General features: G+C 45.1%; 1 protein-coding gene across 5 annotated transcripts in view; it reads right to left on the reverse strand.

Annotated features, from left to right (window-relative positions):
• The window catches only part of PDZD2 (PDZ domain containing 2), a 325,800-nt gene that overhangs the window by 52,556 nt on the left and 255,042 nt on the right, over positions 1 to 18,202 (reverse strand). For all 5 annotated transcript variants that reach the window (XM_090037894.1, XM_090037897.1, XM_090037895.1 and 2 more), the window contains 2 exons: positions 3,040 to 3,151; positions 892 to 1,040 (listed from right to left, as the gene is read on the reverse strand). In XM_090037894.1, coding sequence (XP_089894020.1) covers positions 892 to 1,040; positions 3,040 to 3,151 — 261 coding nt within the window. The remainder of the gene's footprint in view (positions 1 to 891; positions 1,041 to 3,039; positions 3,152 to 18,202) is intronic.

Below are 18,202 nucleotides of genomic sequence, written 5' to 3' on the forward strand. Positions count from 1 at the left end.
CACTAGATGAGAGGTTGGGGCATTTGCTCAGGAAGCCAGAGACATGGATTCTAGGCTCTCTGGCTCAGAGGGGTTTTCAGTCTGCTTCTCTGGCTTCCCAACATGCCCCAGTGAAGGCACAAGCTCCTCTCCAGTCCTCCTTTTGAAGCTGGGCCCCTAAGCAGCAAAGACAGGATGATATATGTAATCAGCAGGAAGAGTACAAGCTAGAGGGCCTGGATCAGTGAGAAGGCAGTTTAGAGAAGTGCGGGTCCTGGATTCTAGTGTGGACCTTCATTCCCACATCCCTACTGCATTGCCCTCCATTCAATTCAGCCAACGATACAAGGGGCAGTGGCCCAGCCTCAGAAGGGCCCTGGATAATGCCTAGCCTCTGGCATGGTGGTTACAGCACTACGGTGGGAGAGCAGAGACATGGAGTCAAACACCCTCTGGATGAGGGGGACCTAGAACCCACACCTCTGGCATCTTGGGTGATTACCTTGCCATTTAGTTATTAGGGCTGAAACGTGGGAGGGCTCTTTTTCCTCTTGCCCCCACCTCCAACATTTTTCCAGGACTTACACTCTGTTGTGCACATACATACAAAGCTAATGAGCAGCTCATGTTCAGTCTACATGTGCATACTTAGCTATCCACACCATAAAACCTGGGCCAAAGACAATGAGGTAAATGGCTATAAAATTGTCATTTAGATGCACAAAGGGAAATCTTGCCCTAGGTGCTTATTGAGCTTTGATACCAAGAACTGGGTTCACTCCGTCTTGCCATACATATGCAGCCACAGGACGCCACAGTTATTCCTAACAGGTTCATAAAAACTCTCAAAACAGAGTTGGAGCCCAATAACCTGCTTAAATTCTCACCAAATACTTTACTTTATCTTCTCACCTGCCGAGATCCTGCTCCTTCAAGCTGCTGAGGGAGAGAATGTTTTCTCCCTCCGCGGGAAAATTTCACTGCTATTTCATAGCTGGATTCACCATTTTCCACTGTCAGTTCATCATCTTCACCCACAGATTCTAAGCGAGACCCAGCTCCTAAGGGGCAATGCATACAACACAGAACAGCATCTTTTAATTCAAAGAAGTTGGATGAAGGGTGCCTTTTGCAAATCACAAATCAAACAATACATTAAATAATGCAGATAGCATTCAACTGGTAAGCTGTGTAATCTCCCAATGAAGAGTTTTACTTGATCATTTTCAATTAGCCAGGTGCATTGCAATTTTAAAGATGCAGGACTCTTCCTATTTCTTGATCTTAGGCTGACAAAGGTTTTCACATGTTTTTTGGTGGACTGACATGCTAGATATGGTAGGTGACTGCAGTAAACACAATGAGAAGATCATTGAGCTGGCAACCCTGAGAGTGCAAGCAAGAATCCAGCTGATCTTTCAGAAAGCACTTGATGATGAGCAAAGCCCACAGGCTTCATTCATGTGAAGTTTAAAGAACTGACACTAGCTGCTTTCCTTTCTGAAAGAGTCAGGTCATCCTGAGAGTGATGTGCCAGGAATGGAAGGAGAAACTGTGCGCCAAAAATTGTGACTGGCCTTCTTTGCTGGCAGCAGTCCTAGTTGTCATTAAAAAAAAAAGAGGGAATACAGAGTTCAAAGAAGATACTGAACCATTTCTCTTGAAGTTAATCACAGGGGATCCCAGCTTTACAAGCTCATAATCAATATACTTCCACCAGAACTTCAGCAACTTATTTTTTCCATTCTCTTACGTAGTTACATGACACCCATTGCAGTATTCTGAGCACCTCAGTCTTACTCTGATGACATCCTTCTGTCAGGTAGAGAATTACTATTACTCCTGTTTTAGAGATGGAGAAGTGAGGTGGCCAGATCTAAAAAAGGATTTGTGTGCCAAGTGTACAACTTAGTCTCCAGTACATAAAGTCTCCCTAAGTTTTCACCAACAAAGTTCCCTAGGTAGGTACAGTGCCAGTGAGACCTCTGTCCCAGCCTGCTTGAGTGGCAGTGGGGAGCATTCCCGGAGCAGTTCCACCATCACATTTCCACGTTCACTGCATGCAAATGGGAGTAGGGTGTAATGCCCCTTCCTGACAACTGTGGGGGTACAGTGTCGATATACCCTCTCTGGAAGCCACAGCCTTGTGGATCCAGAAGGAAGTCACTCCCCAAGGTCTCGCAAATCATTCATGGAACTCAGGATTCAAGAAGTCCAGACTAGTGCCCTGGGTGACTTTTCCTCCCTGTCTGCTCCCTCCACCGCCACTCTGGTGACATTATCAATCAGGTGCCAGGCAGGATTGAGGGTGTCTGCCACTTGAGCAGTGCCTTTCACTCAGAACCATATTACTGTCTTCACAAACACCATTCACATGCTGCGGTGCTCAGCCTGAGCAGTAGCAGCTAAGCCTGGTTCTAGGTGATTGGCATTTTAACAACAAAATAAACGTTGGCTTCAGAAGAACTGTGCACACATTGCACTGAAATACCTGGGGACTTAAAAGCCACATGGATGGATGGAGAACTAAGTAATTAGAGGAGTGATCAGTCCCCAAACTGCAGGGGGATGTGCAAGTACTCCGACTGATTGAAGTGTTGGGAGTTCCTGTAGAAAGAGTTGTATCTTTTGCACAGAGTTTCTGGTCAGGTTCCTGGAATTAGTTTTTTTCACAGAAATTCATGGAACAGCAACAATAACTACAAGTATTTTGCCTTAATGAATATTCTATTGAGACCACGATGGCATGTTGAAAAGGCCCCCTCAGTCTATTGAAATAAACCAAAACAAACACATGGGAAATTCAAATGCAAGGAAAAACAAACAAAGCTATTTTGCTTCCCTATTCTGCCAATAAAAAGATTCAGCTCAGGAAGCTTTGTTGAATGCAAACACCATGCAGTTCAAATTCCACATCCAAACCAAGCTAATCTGGAGGGCCAACATCAAGAAGGCCTCGCTCTGCTGAATTAGGTTTTAGGCTGAGCCTGTGTTTCACGATAAGCAAAACTCTACAATATCACCAATTCTTTTATTCATATCTTTATTAACCTGCTTTACCTTGGGATCGGCTTCTGTATTTCAATATGCCACTCCCCATATTTGGACTTTGGCTGTTATCTTTGGATGCTTCCACACACGCAGGATCTTGAGATTTATCTGTTTCTGTCACCTGAAAAATGAGAAAAAAAAGGAGCATATTCAAGAAATCCAGCCAAAGTTGATGGATTTGCTCCACTTTTACCAATGTTTTTCAAAGGAAGGAAAATTCTCCTGTACATATTCTGTTATAATTTATTTCTGTGAAAGCCTGGAATTCTATTACACAAGTTCTACATGAAACAGAGATTCATACGCCATAAGTGTTTTACAGTGGATCTTTTTGACATTACTGAATACTTCTGCCAATGGGTACATCTACTGAGTACAACGCAGTTCTGTAGGGAGACATCCGAGCTAGCTCTGAACAAAAAAACAGGCAAATTAGGCCAGGGAAATGCCACACCGGCGTAGCTAGACACAGGTACCCGAGTGACCTTAGATGGACATGGCCTGCATAGCTTTCTAAAAGCTAAATCCAGCAGTAGACGCTACATGCTTCAGACCGAACTTCTCAAAACAAGCCAGTTTCTATGATAAATTCCACTTTTCACCTGCCAGACAAACTGGCTGTGATTTTTTTAAAGAACATAAACATGCTGGTTTCTTTGGTAAATTCCCTCCTCCTGATATTCAAAAAGGGCTGAATTGTTTCTGCTCATTTTTTTTACCCCACTTTCCACCCTTAAAAAAAAAAAAAAAAGTCTACACAGCAGCAACAACTGCACTTTTTGGGAAGCATCAAAGCCTATCAAATTTCAGTCAAAATGCTGAAAACTTCAAGAAGCAATAGATAACTAGAGCTGGGAATGGAAAGGATAATTCAGCCTTAACTGGTCATTCCTCCTCCCCTAAAATACTACCCACAATTTTATACTCTAAGTTCATGTACCAACACATTCTTGGTAATACTGCAAGGTACTAGAGTAGCCAACTTAGGGTTCAATTTTAACATCAAATGGCTTATAACTCACAATTTTCAAATAGCTCATCTAAAACGTGAAAGAACTCTGCATTATCCTAAAAAAATAAATAAATAAATAAAAAATCAGTCTATACAAATCAGGCAGCCCAGAGGAACTGCAGGGATCAAGTCAAAAAATAAAAATAAATATAAAAATATTAGGAAGTGGCCAGGATATCGATTAATTCCTCCTGAAATGTCTCTGCTCTTGAAGAATGTCTCTAAAAGCATAGCAGTTGCTAGTTAGAATTGATCCAGGGCTACTGTAGTTCGTATCATCTCTATGTTACATACACTAATGCTTCCCTTGTTCACAAAGAGCAAACATGGATGTACAAAACCATTTGTCTAGCGATTCTAAAGCCATAACCACTGTTACAAGGCCTCAAGGAGGGAGGCACTTGTTCAGGGGTGAATAGGGAGCTGATAATTAATGCAGAAGGATGCTAAATAGGAGAGGGACTGATTGAAGGGAGGCAGTTGCTTTCTTCTTTTCTCTACAGCTACATGGCTACTTTTCACTCACCATGATGTGATGTTTTGTCAGGTGCTACAGTCATGTTTGCTGTTAGCCCAGCATAGAGTATATGCAAATTAGAGCGCAAGTTGCATATTCAATTATCACCCACCCCCAAATTTCAAATCTATACCACCGCCTATTTTTAAGTCCTCTTACTCAACTCACCTACCTTCTGGAGTTTCCATCTACCCTGTTGGTCTGGCTTCCCTGCCTCAGCAGGCTTCTCAAGTCTGCCTCTGCACCACCACTTAAGCTCCCTACCCCACCCCAAGCTTCCCCCACAGAACAGTCTCCAAATGTGCCTAATCCTAAGGATAAATCTCAAGCAATATTTTATGCCTATCAGCCAGCATCACTCCAGTGTGCCACGTAGACAAGGAGAGCTGGTTAGAGTTAGTGTATAAATCCTCTATTTAGGTACCTGATGTAGTCTAGTTATAACAGCTCTTGGGCAGGCTAATCTGCCCTCCACAGAAGGCCTAGATTTACAGCTAATCTGATTATGTCTACATATATGTCATAGGAAACAGGAATGAGAATGATGGACTGGAGATTATGAAGAACTTTCAGACTATGGGGTTGTCAAGCATTGAAACAGGCCACCTGGAAGGTTATGGAATCTCAATTCTTGGGAATTTTTAAGAGCAGGTTAGATAGACACTTGGCTGGAATGATTTAGCCAGGAATGAACCTACCTTGAGCAGGGAACTGGACAAGACTGCTACCTGAGGTCCCTTTCCAGCCCAGTGAGATTCTATGAAGAGCGTTGCGTGCAGAATAGACATAGACGTCAGAAGGATTCAGGGCCAAATTCCAGGTAGAATCTTTCTAGTTAGAGTCCTCCTATGCCGAGAGCTCTTGGGCTACATAGACCCTACCTGGAGAATGTAGCCTGACAGATGTAGCTTAGAGCACTGCCCCACCACACCTTAGCTCTCCCAAGCAGAAAACTGAAACTGCTGGTCAGAAACAGCCAGTTCTCAAGACTTAAAATTCTGGATGCTGGGCCAAAACCCTTTTTCCAGTCTGAGATGAGGCTTAGAACCATTGAAGTGAACCATTTACTTCATGAATTACTTTCAGACTGTAGTGTTTTTACTATGATTCAGAACAGGGTAAAGACAAGTTTTGCAGATGCCCTAATTTTGAACCTGATGAAGACAAAAGGGAAGAAATAAATCCAAAATCTTTGCAAAAACATGAGAATCTCTCTTCGGTGCTTGCCCCCATGCACACAATCCTATACAGAAAAACAACAACGCTATATGTACAAAGTTGCAAAAGGAGACATATAGTGATCAGAAAATGCAAATGCTCCAACAATAAAACCGTAAGACATTGTTGGTAGCTGTCTGGCTTATTATGCAACTTGGCTTCAGACTACTATAAAAAGTAACAATGAGACACAAAGGTAAATGTAGTTCTTTATTATAACAAAGCATTCATTTGGCACAGGTAATAAACCTTTAGGGAAGGTGTTCTAGCATTTGCAGTGTATGCCATGTCATAGACCAGTGGTTCTCAACCTTCTTAGACTCAAGGTACCTCTGAACAGCCTTGAGGCACCCCTCAGGAGATGCCAGCTCTTAATTTTCACTCATTTTTTGCAAAAGAATATCAGACCAGCTTTTCTGTTGCAAAGAACTCAGAAAAAACACAACTATGGATTTTTCCATTTGAAAATGGTTCAGTTTATGTTGTGAATCATATTTGTAAACCTAATAATGCTACTGTTGTGTGCCCCCGGTTGAGAATCATTATTATAAACATTATTATTTACATGAGAGCACCTCTCCAATAAAAATACCCAGGTTTTTATTTTGCTTTGAAAACAAGGAAATCTAACCCATGAAGCTTTTAAGGATTCCCCATAGTCCTGGGTCTGTAGTCTTTGGCTCTGGTATTGGGTGGGTTGTCACAACTCGAGGAAAAATGTGACTCCACCTTATTCTTCTGGCCACATGTGAATGCATCTTTTTATTAAGCCCACCAGTAATGTAACCCTGCCTTTTTAATTTCCCTTGCTTTCAAGGAAACAAGAGTTTATTATTTCAGTTCTGCATGCATTCATTAAAGCCAATAAATCCCAATTCAAGACCGCTTCCTTATGTAGGGCAGGGGCAGCTGTAACATGCAGAGAGGTCCAAAAAGTTTTGAGGGAAGTCTAAACATAAAAAAACAATCTTTTCCGATGGTTTTAGTAATTCCAGGATCCAATGCTCGTGACATCTTGATCACTTGCAAAGGGAAGCAGCGCTCTCAGGCGCAGAGTCTTGGCATTAATATAGAATGAAGAGTTGCCCCTGGAGCCTGAACTTGGGCACACTTCCAGCAGAACCAGCCCCTTAATGAGGCAGGATGAGGAAGTGGAGGGGGGAGCAGGGGGGAGGAAAAGAAAAAAACATCTCTAGTTAACCACAAATATCTTGGCAATTGCCAGTGATTGATAAAACAAAGCCACACACATGGGGCAGGACAGTTTAATGAGACAACTGCTTTACTATTACTATTTAGTATAAGTTGTTGCCCTGCCCATCAGCAGACAAGTCCAACTACTCACTGAAGATTCTGCTGTGTTTCCTGATGGAAAACAGAGAGGTTTTATTTCATATTTAGAAAACAGAAATTGTCTATACTCCTATAGAGATAGTGGGGAAAAATGGGAAGATCACTCTTACAGCTTGTAGAACCCAGGTCCTACCCTGTTCTTATTGTATTTATATTGACAGATGACCTTGTAATATTTTTTATATAAACTAACTGTAAACCACATGCACTTTTGCTCTTAGAATGGATCTGTAATAAGATGCAATTACACTCAACATATTTAATTTAATGAGGACACTGACCACCTGAGGAAGGTCAACTGGCCATTCCAACACACACTTAAAAGGGTGTTGCCCTAATTATGCACGATTATCCTGATGGTTCCTGTTTTCTCTGTCCTGCTAAATAACATCACAGATGGAGCCTTTTCTTAAACCTGGCTTGTCCCAACTGGTCATCCACAAGGGGTTAATAAGCAGTCTCTTGGAGCTCCTACCCAGCCACCACTCATCCTTGATCCAGCTGTAGCAGCAGCAGGGTCTTGGGGCTCCCCCAGCTTCTGCTGTTTGACCCATCTCCAGGGCATAAAGTGAGGAAGTGCACCACAGGCATCCTGTGAGCCAGCAGCCCAAACTGCCCATGCACCATGGTGCCAAACGGGGCATGCAGAAAGCTGCAGGTGAGGCAGGGTGCTATGCTGCATGGCGTTGCCCTGTGCAGGGTGGCAATGCCTGCCTCCAAACAGTGCAGCAGGATAAAGAACTGCTTGCCTGTGCATGTCATAATGAGATAGGAGAGTACCAACCTGGGTGTGCACATGGTACACAGCATATGGGGCCTGTGACAGCCACTAGTGCAGCCCCCAGATGTTTAGAAATTAGACAGCCTTATCTTAAACAACAGCACCTTTAAATATGAAGAGCACCAGCCTTCTTACACTATTGAGTAGGACTCATAGGAGCCAAGGAACTACCATAATAAATTAAACCATGGCCTCATCTAGTCCAGTATCTTGTGTCTCATAGTGCCCAGTACCAGTTGTGTCAGAGAAATAGGTAAAAAGATAAAAGAAAACAATCTCTGTAGTTGGTGAATATGGACTAGCTCATACTGAGGTTAAGTTGATCCAGATTTAACCAGTGTTAACATATTCTTCCACATGCTAAGACATGCTCCTGTTTAAGGAAGCCTTTCCGCCATAACAAAATTGATAGAAAATTTTACCACAGATGGAAATTTAAGTAGAACCAGGCAAGAGAAGGGCAGAACGGAGCTTATGACAGTCTGATTCACCAGGTAAGTGCTCAGACAATATGGTGATCAGCACTAGACAATGCTGAAGTTTCTCCTTCCCTAACCAGTAAGAATGCTTTAATAAATTAGCCCCAGATAGAGCAGATAGCTTCACCATCCAATGAAAAAGCATGTTGTGGCAAGCAGCTTCCATCAGCGAGTCCCAGGAACAAACTTGCACGTTAAAGTTGGCTTCCACTAGTGGAGTGACCCTCCCTCCCCGCCCCCCAACAAACAGCTGGCTCTGGGAATTAGCTCTGCTGGTGTCATGGGGTGCAATCTGTACTTCCTGTGGCCAAGCAGGAGTGAACAGAGCTCACCTTTCACTAATTATAAAAGAATATGCTAGAGATATCTATTCTCATGCGTAGTGAGGAGATCAGGAAGTAAGATAAATGCTTAAGAATAGGCACTGCCCTATTTTCTGAATAGGTGGAAATACTGAACAATCAACATGCCGCCTTTAAACTATTCTATTTAAGAACCCTTGGTCTAGTTACCCCTTGCGAATGTCTGCACTCAAAAGCCTTTACAACTCTGCAAGATGAACACTTTACTTTTTAAAGGGGGACCTGCTGCCAAGTTCTGAAGGACAAAATCCTATCTCCATCTTGATTTTAAATTCAATTTACTAAATCCATAAGTCAGCTGTGTGCAAACCCTGCATCTGAAATACAACCTGGCATTCTTGAGTCCCAAACGAGTAAAAGTTATAGCTACTCACATACATTTGCATGCAAGCCAAACCACATAAACAAGAGGTGAGTACAGATTAGTTACCCAGATATTCAAAATGTGCCTTCAGAGTATTTCCACACAAACCCCCAACAAAACTTCACTGGCTTCTTTAGAAATCAATTGGTAATCTGGCACTCATACTGCACCCAACAATATCAAATTGCCAGGGCCATGGAACAGAAGGAAAGGAACGTAAAGCCAGATCTGTAATGTACTCTCTGTACCTGGACCCCTGGAGTCTTTGTCACCTGTGTGGGTGGACAGACTGGCCCATGTGTGGTAACTTGCAGTCAGGGTTGTAGTTATGCAAACAACGTTTGTTTTTTTATTTCCAAGTGAGTAATTGAAGTTATAGCAAGTAAAAAATGGCTTTTAAGTGTACAATGAACAATCAGTGGCTGCTTGTAGATGTTAAAAGAAAAAACAAACAAACTCTATATTAAGGAGGAATACACATCCTCGTCAATTAGCAAGGAGTCAGGGGAGGGGCACTCTGAAGTGCTTTGGGTTAGAGTACAAGGCAGTCGAGGGGAAAGAGACTTAACAGTGGGCATCTACTACAGACCTCCCAACCAGGGAGAAGAGCCTGACCAGGAATTCTTGGGTCAGCTCACAGAGGTAGTGAAGGCTAAGGATGTGGTAGTCATGGGGGACCTGAACTTCCCGGCCATCTGCTGGGAAGAACAGTCAGCCAGGTCTGACCGCTCACATAGGTTCTTGCACAGAGTGCAGGACCTCCATCTAACCCAGGAGGTGCACAGCTCCACCAGGGGAGACGCTTTGTTGGACCTAGTGCTGCCACAGATGACCTGGTGAGGGGGCTGCGGGTGCTCGACCACCTGGGCGACAGTGATCATCGCCTGCTGGAATTCACCATCCAGCACAAGGTGGCAAAGGCATACAGTAAGGCAGCGGCCCTAGATTTTAGGAGGGCAAACTTCAATGAGCTAAGGAGGATAGTTGGAGAAGCGCTGAGGTCCCAGAGGGGAGGGGAGCCAGGTGTCCAAGGAGAGTGGTCGCTCCTTAAGGAGACGATCCTCCAAGCCCAAAGGAAGGTAATCCCAACGAGAATCAAAGGGAACAGGAGAGCACACAAGCCTCCGTGGCTCACCAAAAGCATCCGGGAATGTCTCCTTGCTAAAAAGGAGGCTTATACCCAATGGAAAGAAGGGGTCATCACCAGGGAGGACTATTCTGTAGTTGCTCAGGGATGTAGGGGGGTAGTTAGGAAGGCCAAGGCAGAGATGGAACTGGGACTAGCTTCCCAGATTAAGGACAATAAGAAGTCCTTTTTAAAATACATAGGGGGTAAAAAGAAGGTCCCGGGTAATGTGGGGCCCTTGCAGGACGCCATGGGAAACTTGGTCGTCACACCAGACGGCAAAGCTAACATGTTCAATGATTTCTTCGCCTCCGTCTTCCTAAGTAGGGACCAGAACAGTCACCTCCCTGCTGGGCCCCCTTCGGGCCCCGGGGGAGGCACACCTGGACCACAGGTTAGCAAGGATTTAGTTAGGGAGCTTCTGGAGGGGTTGGACGTATTCAAGTCAGCCGGTCCGGATGGTCTCCACCCTAGAGTTCTAAAGGAACTGGCCGAGGTCATTGCAAGTCCCCTGGCAGGGCTTTACGAGCACTCGTGGTGCTCTGGTGAGGTACCGGAGGACCGGAAGAGGGCCAACGTGGTCCCCATCTTCAAAAAAGGCAGGAAGGAGGACCCAGGAAACTATAGCCTGGTTAGTCTTACCTCGATCCTAGGCAAGCTGTTTGAGAAAATTATGCTGGCACACATCCAGGAGGGGCCAGCTGGGGACTGCATGCTTAGGGGCAACCAACATGGGTTCATCAGTGGCAGGTCCTGTCAGACCAACCTGGTGGCCTTTTACGATCAGATCACCAGATCATTAGATGCAGGGGTAGCAGTGGATATAGTCTTCCTGGACTTCCGGAAGGCTTTTGACACTGTCTCTCACCCTGTTCTCATTAAGAAACTGGGGGGCTGTGGTGTAGACACTCACACAGTCAAATGGGTCGCCAACTGGCTGGAGGGCCGCACCCAGAGGGTGGTAGTGGATGGGTCCTTCTCAACCTGGAAGGATGTTGGCAGTGGGGCTCCGCAGGGCTCGGTCCTCGGGCCCGCACTGTTCAACATCTTCATAAGTGATTTGGACGAGGGGGTAAAAAGCACCCTGTTCAAATTTGCTGATGACACTAAGCTGTGGGGGGACGTGGGCACACTGGAAGGATGCAACAGGCTACAATCAGACCTAGACAGGTTACAAGGGTGGGTGGATGAGAATAGGATGGGTTTCAACACAGACAAGTGCAAGGTGATGCACCTCGGGAGGAACAACCAGCACCATGCCTACAGGTTAGGGAACTCCCCTCTTGTCAGCACGGAGGCAGAAAAGGATCTGGGGGTCATCATTGACTCCAAGATGAACATGGGCCAGCAGTGTGGGGAGGCAGTTAGGAGGGCCAACCGCACCTTGTCATGCATCCACAGATGCATCTCGAGCAGGTCCAAGAAGGTGATCCTCCCCCTCTATGCGGCACTGGTCAGGCCGCAGTTGGAGTACTGCGTCCAGTTCTGGGCGCCGCACTTCAAGAGGGATGTCGACAGCACGAAGAGGGTCCAGAGGAGGGCCACTCGTATGATCAGGGGTCAGCAGGGAAGGCCCTATGAGGAGAGGCTACAGGACCTGAACCTGTTCAGCCTCCAAAAGAGAAGGCTGATGGGGGGATCTTGTGGCCTGTTATAAACTAGTCAGGCGGGATCAGCGGGCATTGGGGGAGTCACTGTTCCTCCGAGCACTGCCAGGAGTGACCAGGAATAACGGTCACAAGCTGGCAGAGGGTAGGTTTAGGTTAGATATCAGGAGGTGCTACTTCATGGTCAGGGCGGCTAGGGTCTGGAACCAACTTCCAAGAGAAGTGGTGCTGGCTCCTACCCCGGGGGTGTTTAAGAGGAGGTTAGATGAACACCTTGCCGGGGTTGTTTGACCCCAGTACTCTTTCCTGCCATGGCAGGGGGTTGGACTTGATGATCTGCTCAGGTCCCTTCCGACCCTAGAAACTATGAAACTATGAAACGTGCGCTTTACCAGAAGAAGCAGGGCATTACTTCAACCTGGCTCTGAAACATCTGTATAGCTCAGGTGCTTCAGCAGGGCTTTATGGCACTTTAGATAAAGCTGAGTCAATTACCTATTAGATAAAAGTGCCCAAAAAGACCTACTAAAGAGCCAAATCTATTCAGATGTTGGGAGAGCTGGGTCCATCTAACATGCTGCCTCTTCTGCGCATGTGATGGGCTTGGCATGAGAGCATGCGGATTTCCAAGTAAAATGCCATTTGTGGGGAGAGAGGAGGTTTGTTGTTGGGGGTTTTTTGTTTTTTTTTAACATCTGCAAGCAGCCAGTGTTTTTACCAGAAAGAGATGCAGGAAGTAGTGTTTGCCACTGGGCTCTGCTTAAGCAGAGATCTTCAAAGGGAGGCCACTTCTAGGTCCTAGAGATACCACGGTCCTTCCAGCTAAACAGGCTTCTCATTCTGAATTCAAACTACTTTTATTTCCTTCTGCAATACTCTCCAACTTATAACTCTTAACTTATATTTCTGAGATGATTAATTTAAAAAATGCTGTGGTTCTAGTTCTCATTTGAATAAAAAGAAGTTGAAATATAAACTTTAGAGATGTTTGCCTAAAGCAGGCATGTCAAAGATATGTTCCATGGAGCCATGTGCCCAGCCAGCAAGGCTCCTAGAAGGGCAACCCAGGGCTGGGGCTGCCATCAAACTTTGGGATAGACAGCCCTGTCGGATGAATGCCAGTGGCTGGGGGAAGGGGAAAACAGCAGCTGCAATCATGCTGATGCAGTGACAACTGGCCCCATTGCCAGAGGTAGGTCCAGATCTTGCCTGCAAGGCTCCTCATGGTCTGGATCCATACTGGGGACCAAGACAGCTTGACATCCCTGGCCTATGGTATGTTGTTCAAGACTATACAGCACACAGATGTCTAGAATCACAAGAAAGCTCTGATCCCTGGTAAACAAAGACAACTAACTCGGCACTTGAGTTGCGTGGAAACCTGGCTGTCTGCATTTGTAGTTTGTAGACTTATTTCTTCTTAAATGCACTCCGATTAAGGTAAGTCACAATTCTATGCATCATGAGAGGCAATGCAACTACTTCTATTTTATTTTCAGTGGACACCAGGCACTGGTGCCCTGCCATAAATAGCTCTGCCAAGAACAGGACAAGATCCCCATTTATATCAAAGACTGGAGGGACTATTCCCATAATACTGCTGGTAATACTGCTCAATTTCATTTTAAAACCACTGTTTGTCACACTGAGCTCATAACATGATACACAGTATTTCAGTACTGAGGGCTTTTCATACCTGCATAAAGTATCTAAATCCATATGTGTGTTTTATGTAGTTCCTTTTTTAAAGTACAACATGTCCAAAACAGTTTAAGTGAACCCAGCTAGAGCTGGATGTTGTAATTACAAGACTGTACATAAACAGTCTAGAGATGTGATGAAACAACACTGCTGCTAACTCTCGAAGTTCTGGTGCTGTGTGTTAAACGCAGGCCCATGAAAATACCCCTTTGATTCTAATGTCACGAAGGAGTTATTTTTAACTTGTTAGAGGCTTTTCTTTTCCATCAAGCCTGGGCAGTTATCCAAGTGGCCAAAAAGAGAAACAGCTGGCTACTATATCTGCTGCTTTATGGAAAAAAAATCTCATTCACAAACAGAAAGGACATGGAGATCCTGTATGACTGATCACATGTTTCCACTGCTGTGTTGACATTAAGCATTCAAACATAGCACATGGAAGAAAACCAATTACAACTGTGATGACTACGTAGATCATATCCACTTTAATATCTTCCAGGCATCCTCCAGCTGATCTGCAGTGGGGGCTACACCTCAACAGAGAGCACCCTTAGACATCTCATCCTAATTCCATGACAATGTGTGACAGTCTCTTGCCTTCTTTCCCCATTCCCTTGATAACATGCACAGCCTTCTCTCTCCTTACTCCCCTTTCCCAGGATGGTACGTGCCACCTCTCTTCTGCAATTATCAAGCATCCTGGTGGCAGCTGCTTACGTGGAAGAGACACATTAGGAAAGTGCCCTTTTGGTTCCTTTTGACATTATGCCGGTGCTGGAAACAGCAGGAGTCCTTGCACTGCATGAGGAACGCTCACAGGAAGAAGGCAACTGGTACTTGGCACACAGGTTCCTTGTAATCATCTCCTGCCCAAACTTTTCACTATGCTTAACCAACTTCCCATGGTGCCACAATCCCCAAGGAACCTATCATGGTAGTTGGTCACAGCCCTGTGTAGGACAGACCTTCCCTTGGGATAAAATGGGAGGTACAGTCTAAACCCTGATTGCCCAATAAACCTATTACATGTGAAATTGCCCAATATGTGGGATAGGCAGTATGTCTTTACAGTCCATCTCAATGTCTGTCAGTGGTTAGGGACCCACAAGCTGACTAGGACCTGTCAAGTTCAATAGGAGTCCTAATCACAGGTGCAAGCAGCCGAGTAGAGGCTTTCAGTGACAATGTACCAAGCATTAACATGGAACAAACAGCTGACAGCAGGCTGCTCCTGCACTAATCGGCAGGCTTAGACCAGTAATTCCCAAAGGGTTGGTTTGCCCCAGCTACTCCAACAGCCCCTGTGGCTGTTCTGGCCACTGCTATTACTGCCTCCACCCAACTCTTCCAGCCCCCAGCCAGCTGCCCCTATGATCCCAGTAGCACTCTGCTAGGAACGGGCAGACACACGGAGGCCATACGGCATGTGTAGATGAAACGGGGGACGTAAAATTGAAGCAGTGGGTTTTGAAAAACACTGCTTCAATTTAGGGTGAAGTAAATCCCCATGTCATGCACACCTATGTCTTACCTGCCTCTCTGGCAGCAGAGGGTGAGCTGCCAGCAGGTGGAGCAGTCCCTGGGCTGCAGAGGGGAGCCTGGTGCTTCCGTCTGTGGCAGTGGCAGCCCCCCCCAGGCAGCACCCACCTGCAGGCACCCAGCTCAGGTGGTCCCAGGGGGCACCACACTTGCAGAGGAAAGGACCGGGTCCCCAGGCAGCTCAGTAGGCAGGCAGGTTCCAGAGGGGAAAAAAAGATCAGGCTCATCGCTTTTCCCCCTCCCCACACTTCGGTGAAGCTTGTCTTCCTGGGCTGCTGCCAGGCTGCCTGCAGTCCTAGAGCTGCATGGAGCCCAGTGCTTCATTCCGTGGCTGTAGGACATCCGTGGCTAAAAATCCTTGGAGGTGTTTTAGTTTGCTATGCCCCAAAGTCATTTAAGGCACATTACACTGCCAAACGTGCTACAGCAGCTGGAATTAATACACAATACACATGCAAACACCAACACCATTAAAGTGGTGCAAAAGCATTTAATCCACTTTAAAGTGTCATGCACACATGCTCCTCATTTCATCTATACACGTCCATACTCTGCAACTCGGCTCATCCCCTCCACTCTTCCTACGCTCCTGGGCTGGCGTGTGGAACCTGGCAGAAGCAGCCTCAGCAGCAGGGGCTGCCCTTGCCTCTTGACGAACAGGAGGGAGCACACTGCAGAAAGAGCAGGGCAAGGTCCTGGCCCTGCCACCTTTAGCTAGATCAGTGATTCTCAATGCTTTTATTCTCAAGGCCCCCTCCAGATCTTTTCTGAATTTAGATCTTTCAGTGATTTTCAACTGGGTGTCATGAAATTCAAAAGAATTATGCAGGGGATGAGGGGCTTGAGGCTAAAAAGACTGAAAACCGCTAGTACAAAGGCTAACCTTTTGCTTAAAGAAATATGTATTTAACGTCATTTTTAGCAGTACATCTTAACACTGGTATGATTTCCTCCAGCAGAGAAAGGAATTACATTATATATGTTTCTAAATAAAATATACACCCGTGCACCCACCCCTTTTCAGTTGAAAGAAGAAAGTGTGCTGCCAATTTTAATCCAGAAAATAAAAATAAAAAGGAGTGCCTCAGGTATCAAAAAAGTCTGGGACATGCTGGCTTAGCAGCAGCTTCAATACTGAAATCAATGGGATCTGACAAATAGGCAACTGCCATTGGCACAATTTAAATAGTTGCCCACCTTGTTGTTGGCACCTCAGGAAGACTCAAGATTTCCCAGAGCAATCTGGGCCTGGGAGCTCCAAGCCTGCTAAAATGGTGAGTAGGCTGCAGCTGTGTTGGTCTAAGGACATAGATAGACAACATTCTTTGGGTAAGTCTGAAATATTTTATTAGACCAATTAAATAGTTGGAAAAAAAATCTTAGCAAGCTTTCGGGTTCTTAGCAGGCCTGGTTAAGGGTTTTTAAACCTGAAAGCTTGCTAAAAACATTTTTTTCCAACTATTTAGTTGGTCTTATAAAAGATACCTGATTTAGAAAAAGAACCTTGTCTGCCTAAAAAGGTGAGGCATTCACAGCTAGCCAACTCCACCAGGTGGAGCATAGAAGATAGATGACTTCGCCCCTGTCCCTTCAGGATGATCAGGACTGCTGAGGGCTCTGTCTGGGAGAAACTCTCCACTAGAAAGGGCTGGTCCTCATGTAATGGAAGATTCTCTACATCCCCTCCCATAGGGCAACAGCTAAATGCAGTCGGACCCCGAAGCACTCACTCTGTCATCCCTATTTCCTCCTAACCAAAACTGTGCCAGTAGAATGCAGTTTATTCACCAACAGGTTTCTCTTGTCCATTTGGATGGTGGATTCTACCTGAAAAGTCAGTCGTATTTCAGTGTTAATTTCTGCAACCTCAGCGCCCTACTGTGAATGAACACTGCAGTCCTCTGAATAATTAGGTCCTTTCCCCAGCCACACATTTAATTGCTGAATGATGTTTCCTGTACCCTTTCAATGCTAATGCTTTCTGCGAAATTTCTGTTCCAATGTTTCCAGAAGAACTTTTGACCCCAGAGTGTTTTTTTAAACTTACAGCATTGTTATCCTCTTCCCTATTATGCTTGCATTGCTGGAGATAATTACATATAGATTCTCCAGTAAGACAGACTCGCCATGGGAAACAGCCAAACATTCCTAAGGTTCAAACAAAGAATTGGGACAAACGTATCTGTGCATTCACAACACTGGTTTATTTATCCTATTTCAGCTCCATGCCTAGCCAAAAATATAAACAAGTTTTGAAATGAATAATTAAAAAAAAAAAAAACCCCAACTTGTGCTATAAGTGGTATTTAAACTTTAACCAATGATATCCTGTTTCTGTTAGAAAAGGACCATTAGCCCTCTGTAGGTCCTGGAAGTCTCTCTAACACAACACATACACAACCTCGAATGAAGGCAAATGTCAAGTATTTGAGGCCAACCTAGAATTTATGAAACCCAAACAAAGGTTAAACATCCAGAAGTACATCCCTGACCTTGTCGCTAGGATCAGGCCTTATCAGTTGAACAGACAGGAAACAGTGGGAAAATCTCCCCTGCTAGGCCATGCAGAAGTGGCAGAATCAAGGAGCAGAGGGTCTCACAGCCAGAATGGACAAGGTGATCCTTGCAGACCTTGGTACCAATTACCCACAATCATCCTCTGTCCTAGTCCAGGACCCAGGTTGCCCTACGCAGTAGTCTCCATAGGAAATTTTGAAGCCATGGAGGCACAATTTGCTCCCACTGCTATGCACACACAAACCAGATTTTCCCCAACTCTGCCATTGGTCTGCTGGGTGACCTTAGGCAAAGATGGGGCAAGTCACTTCCCTTCTCTGTGTCTCAGTTTCCCTATCTGTAAAACTGAGGTAAAAACCTTTGTGAAGCTCTTTAAGATCTACAGATACAAAGCGTCAGAGGAGCTGGGCACTAAACAGCAAGAACAATGAGAGGATTAACATTTATCATTTTGCACAGAGCAACACAACAGCGCCAGAAACAGAAATAATGGCTAAGGATGTCGGAAGCAACTCGAGATCACAAGTCCCTCATTTTTTGCATGCTCAAGGCTTCCTTAAGGGTGAGATGTCCTGGAAGTTCTGTGAGCTAATTTT

This window comes from Crocodylus siamensis, chromosome 3, assembly GCF_052110815.1.
Source record: "Crocodylus siamensis isolate JL-2025a chromosome 3, ASM5211081v1, whole genome shotgun sequence".
Taxonomy (NCBI): Eukaryota; Metazoa; Chordata; order Crocodylia; family Crocodylidae; genus Crocodylus; species Crocodylus siamensis.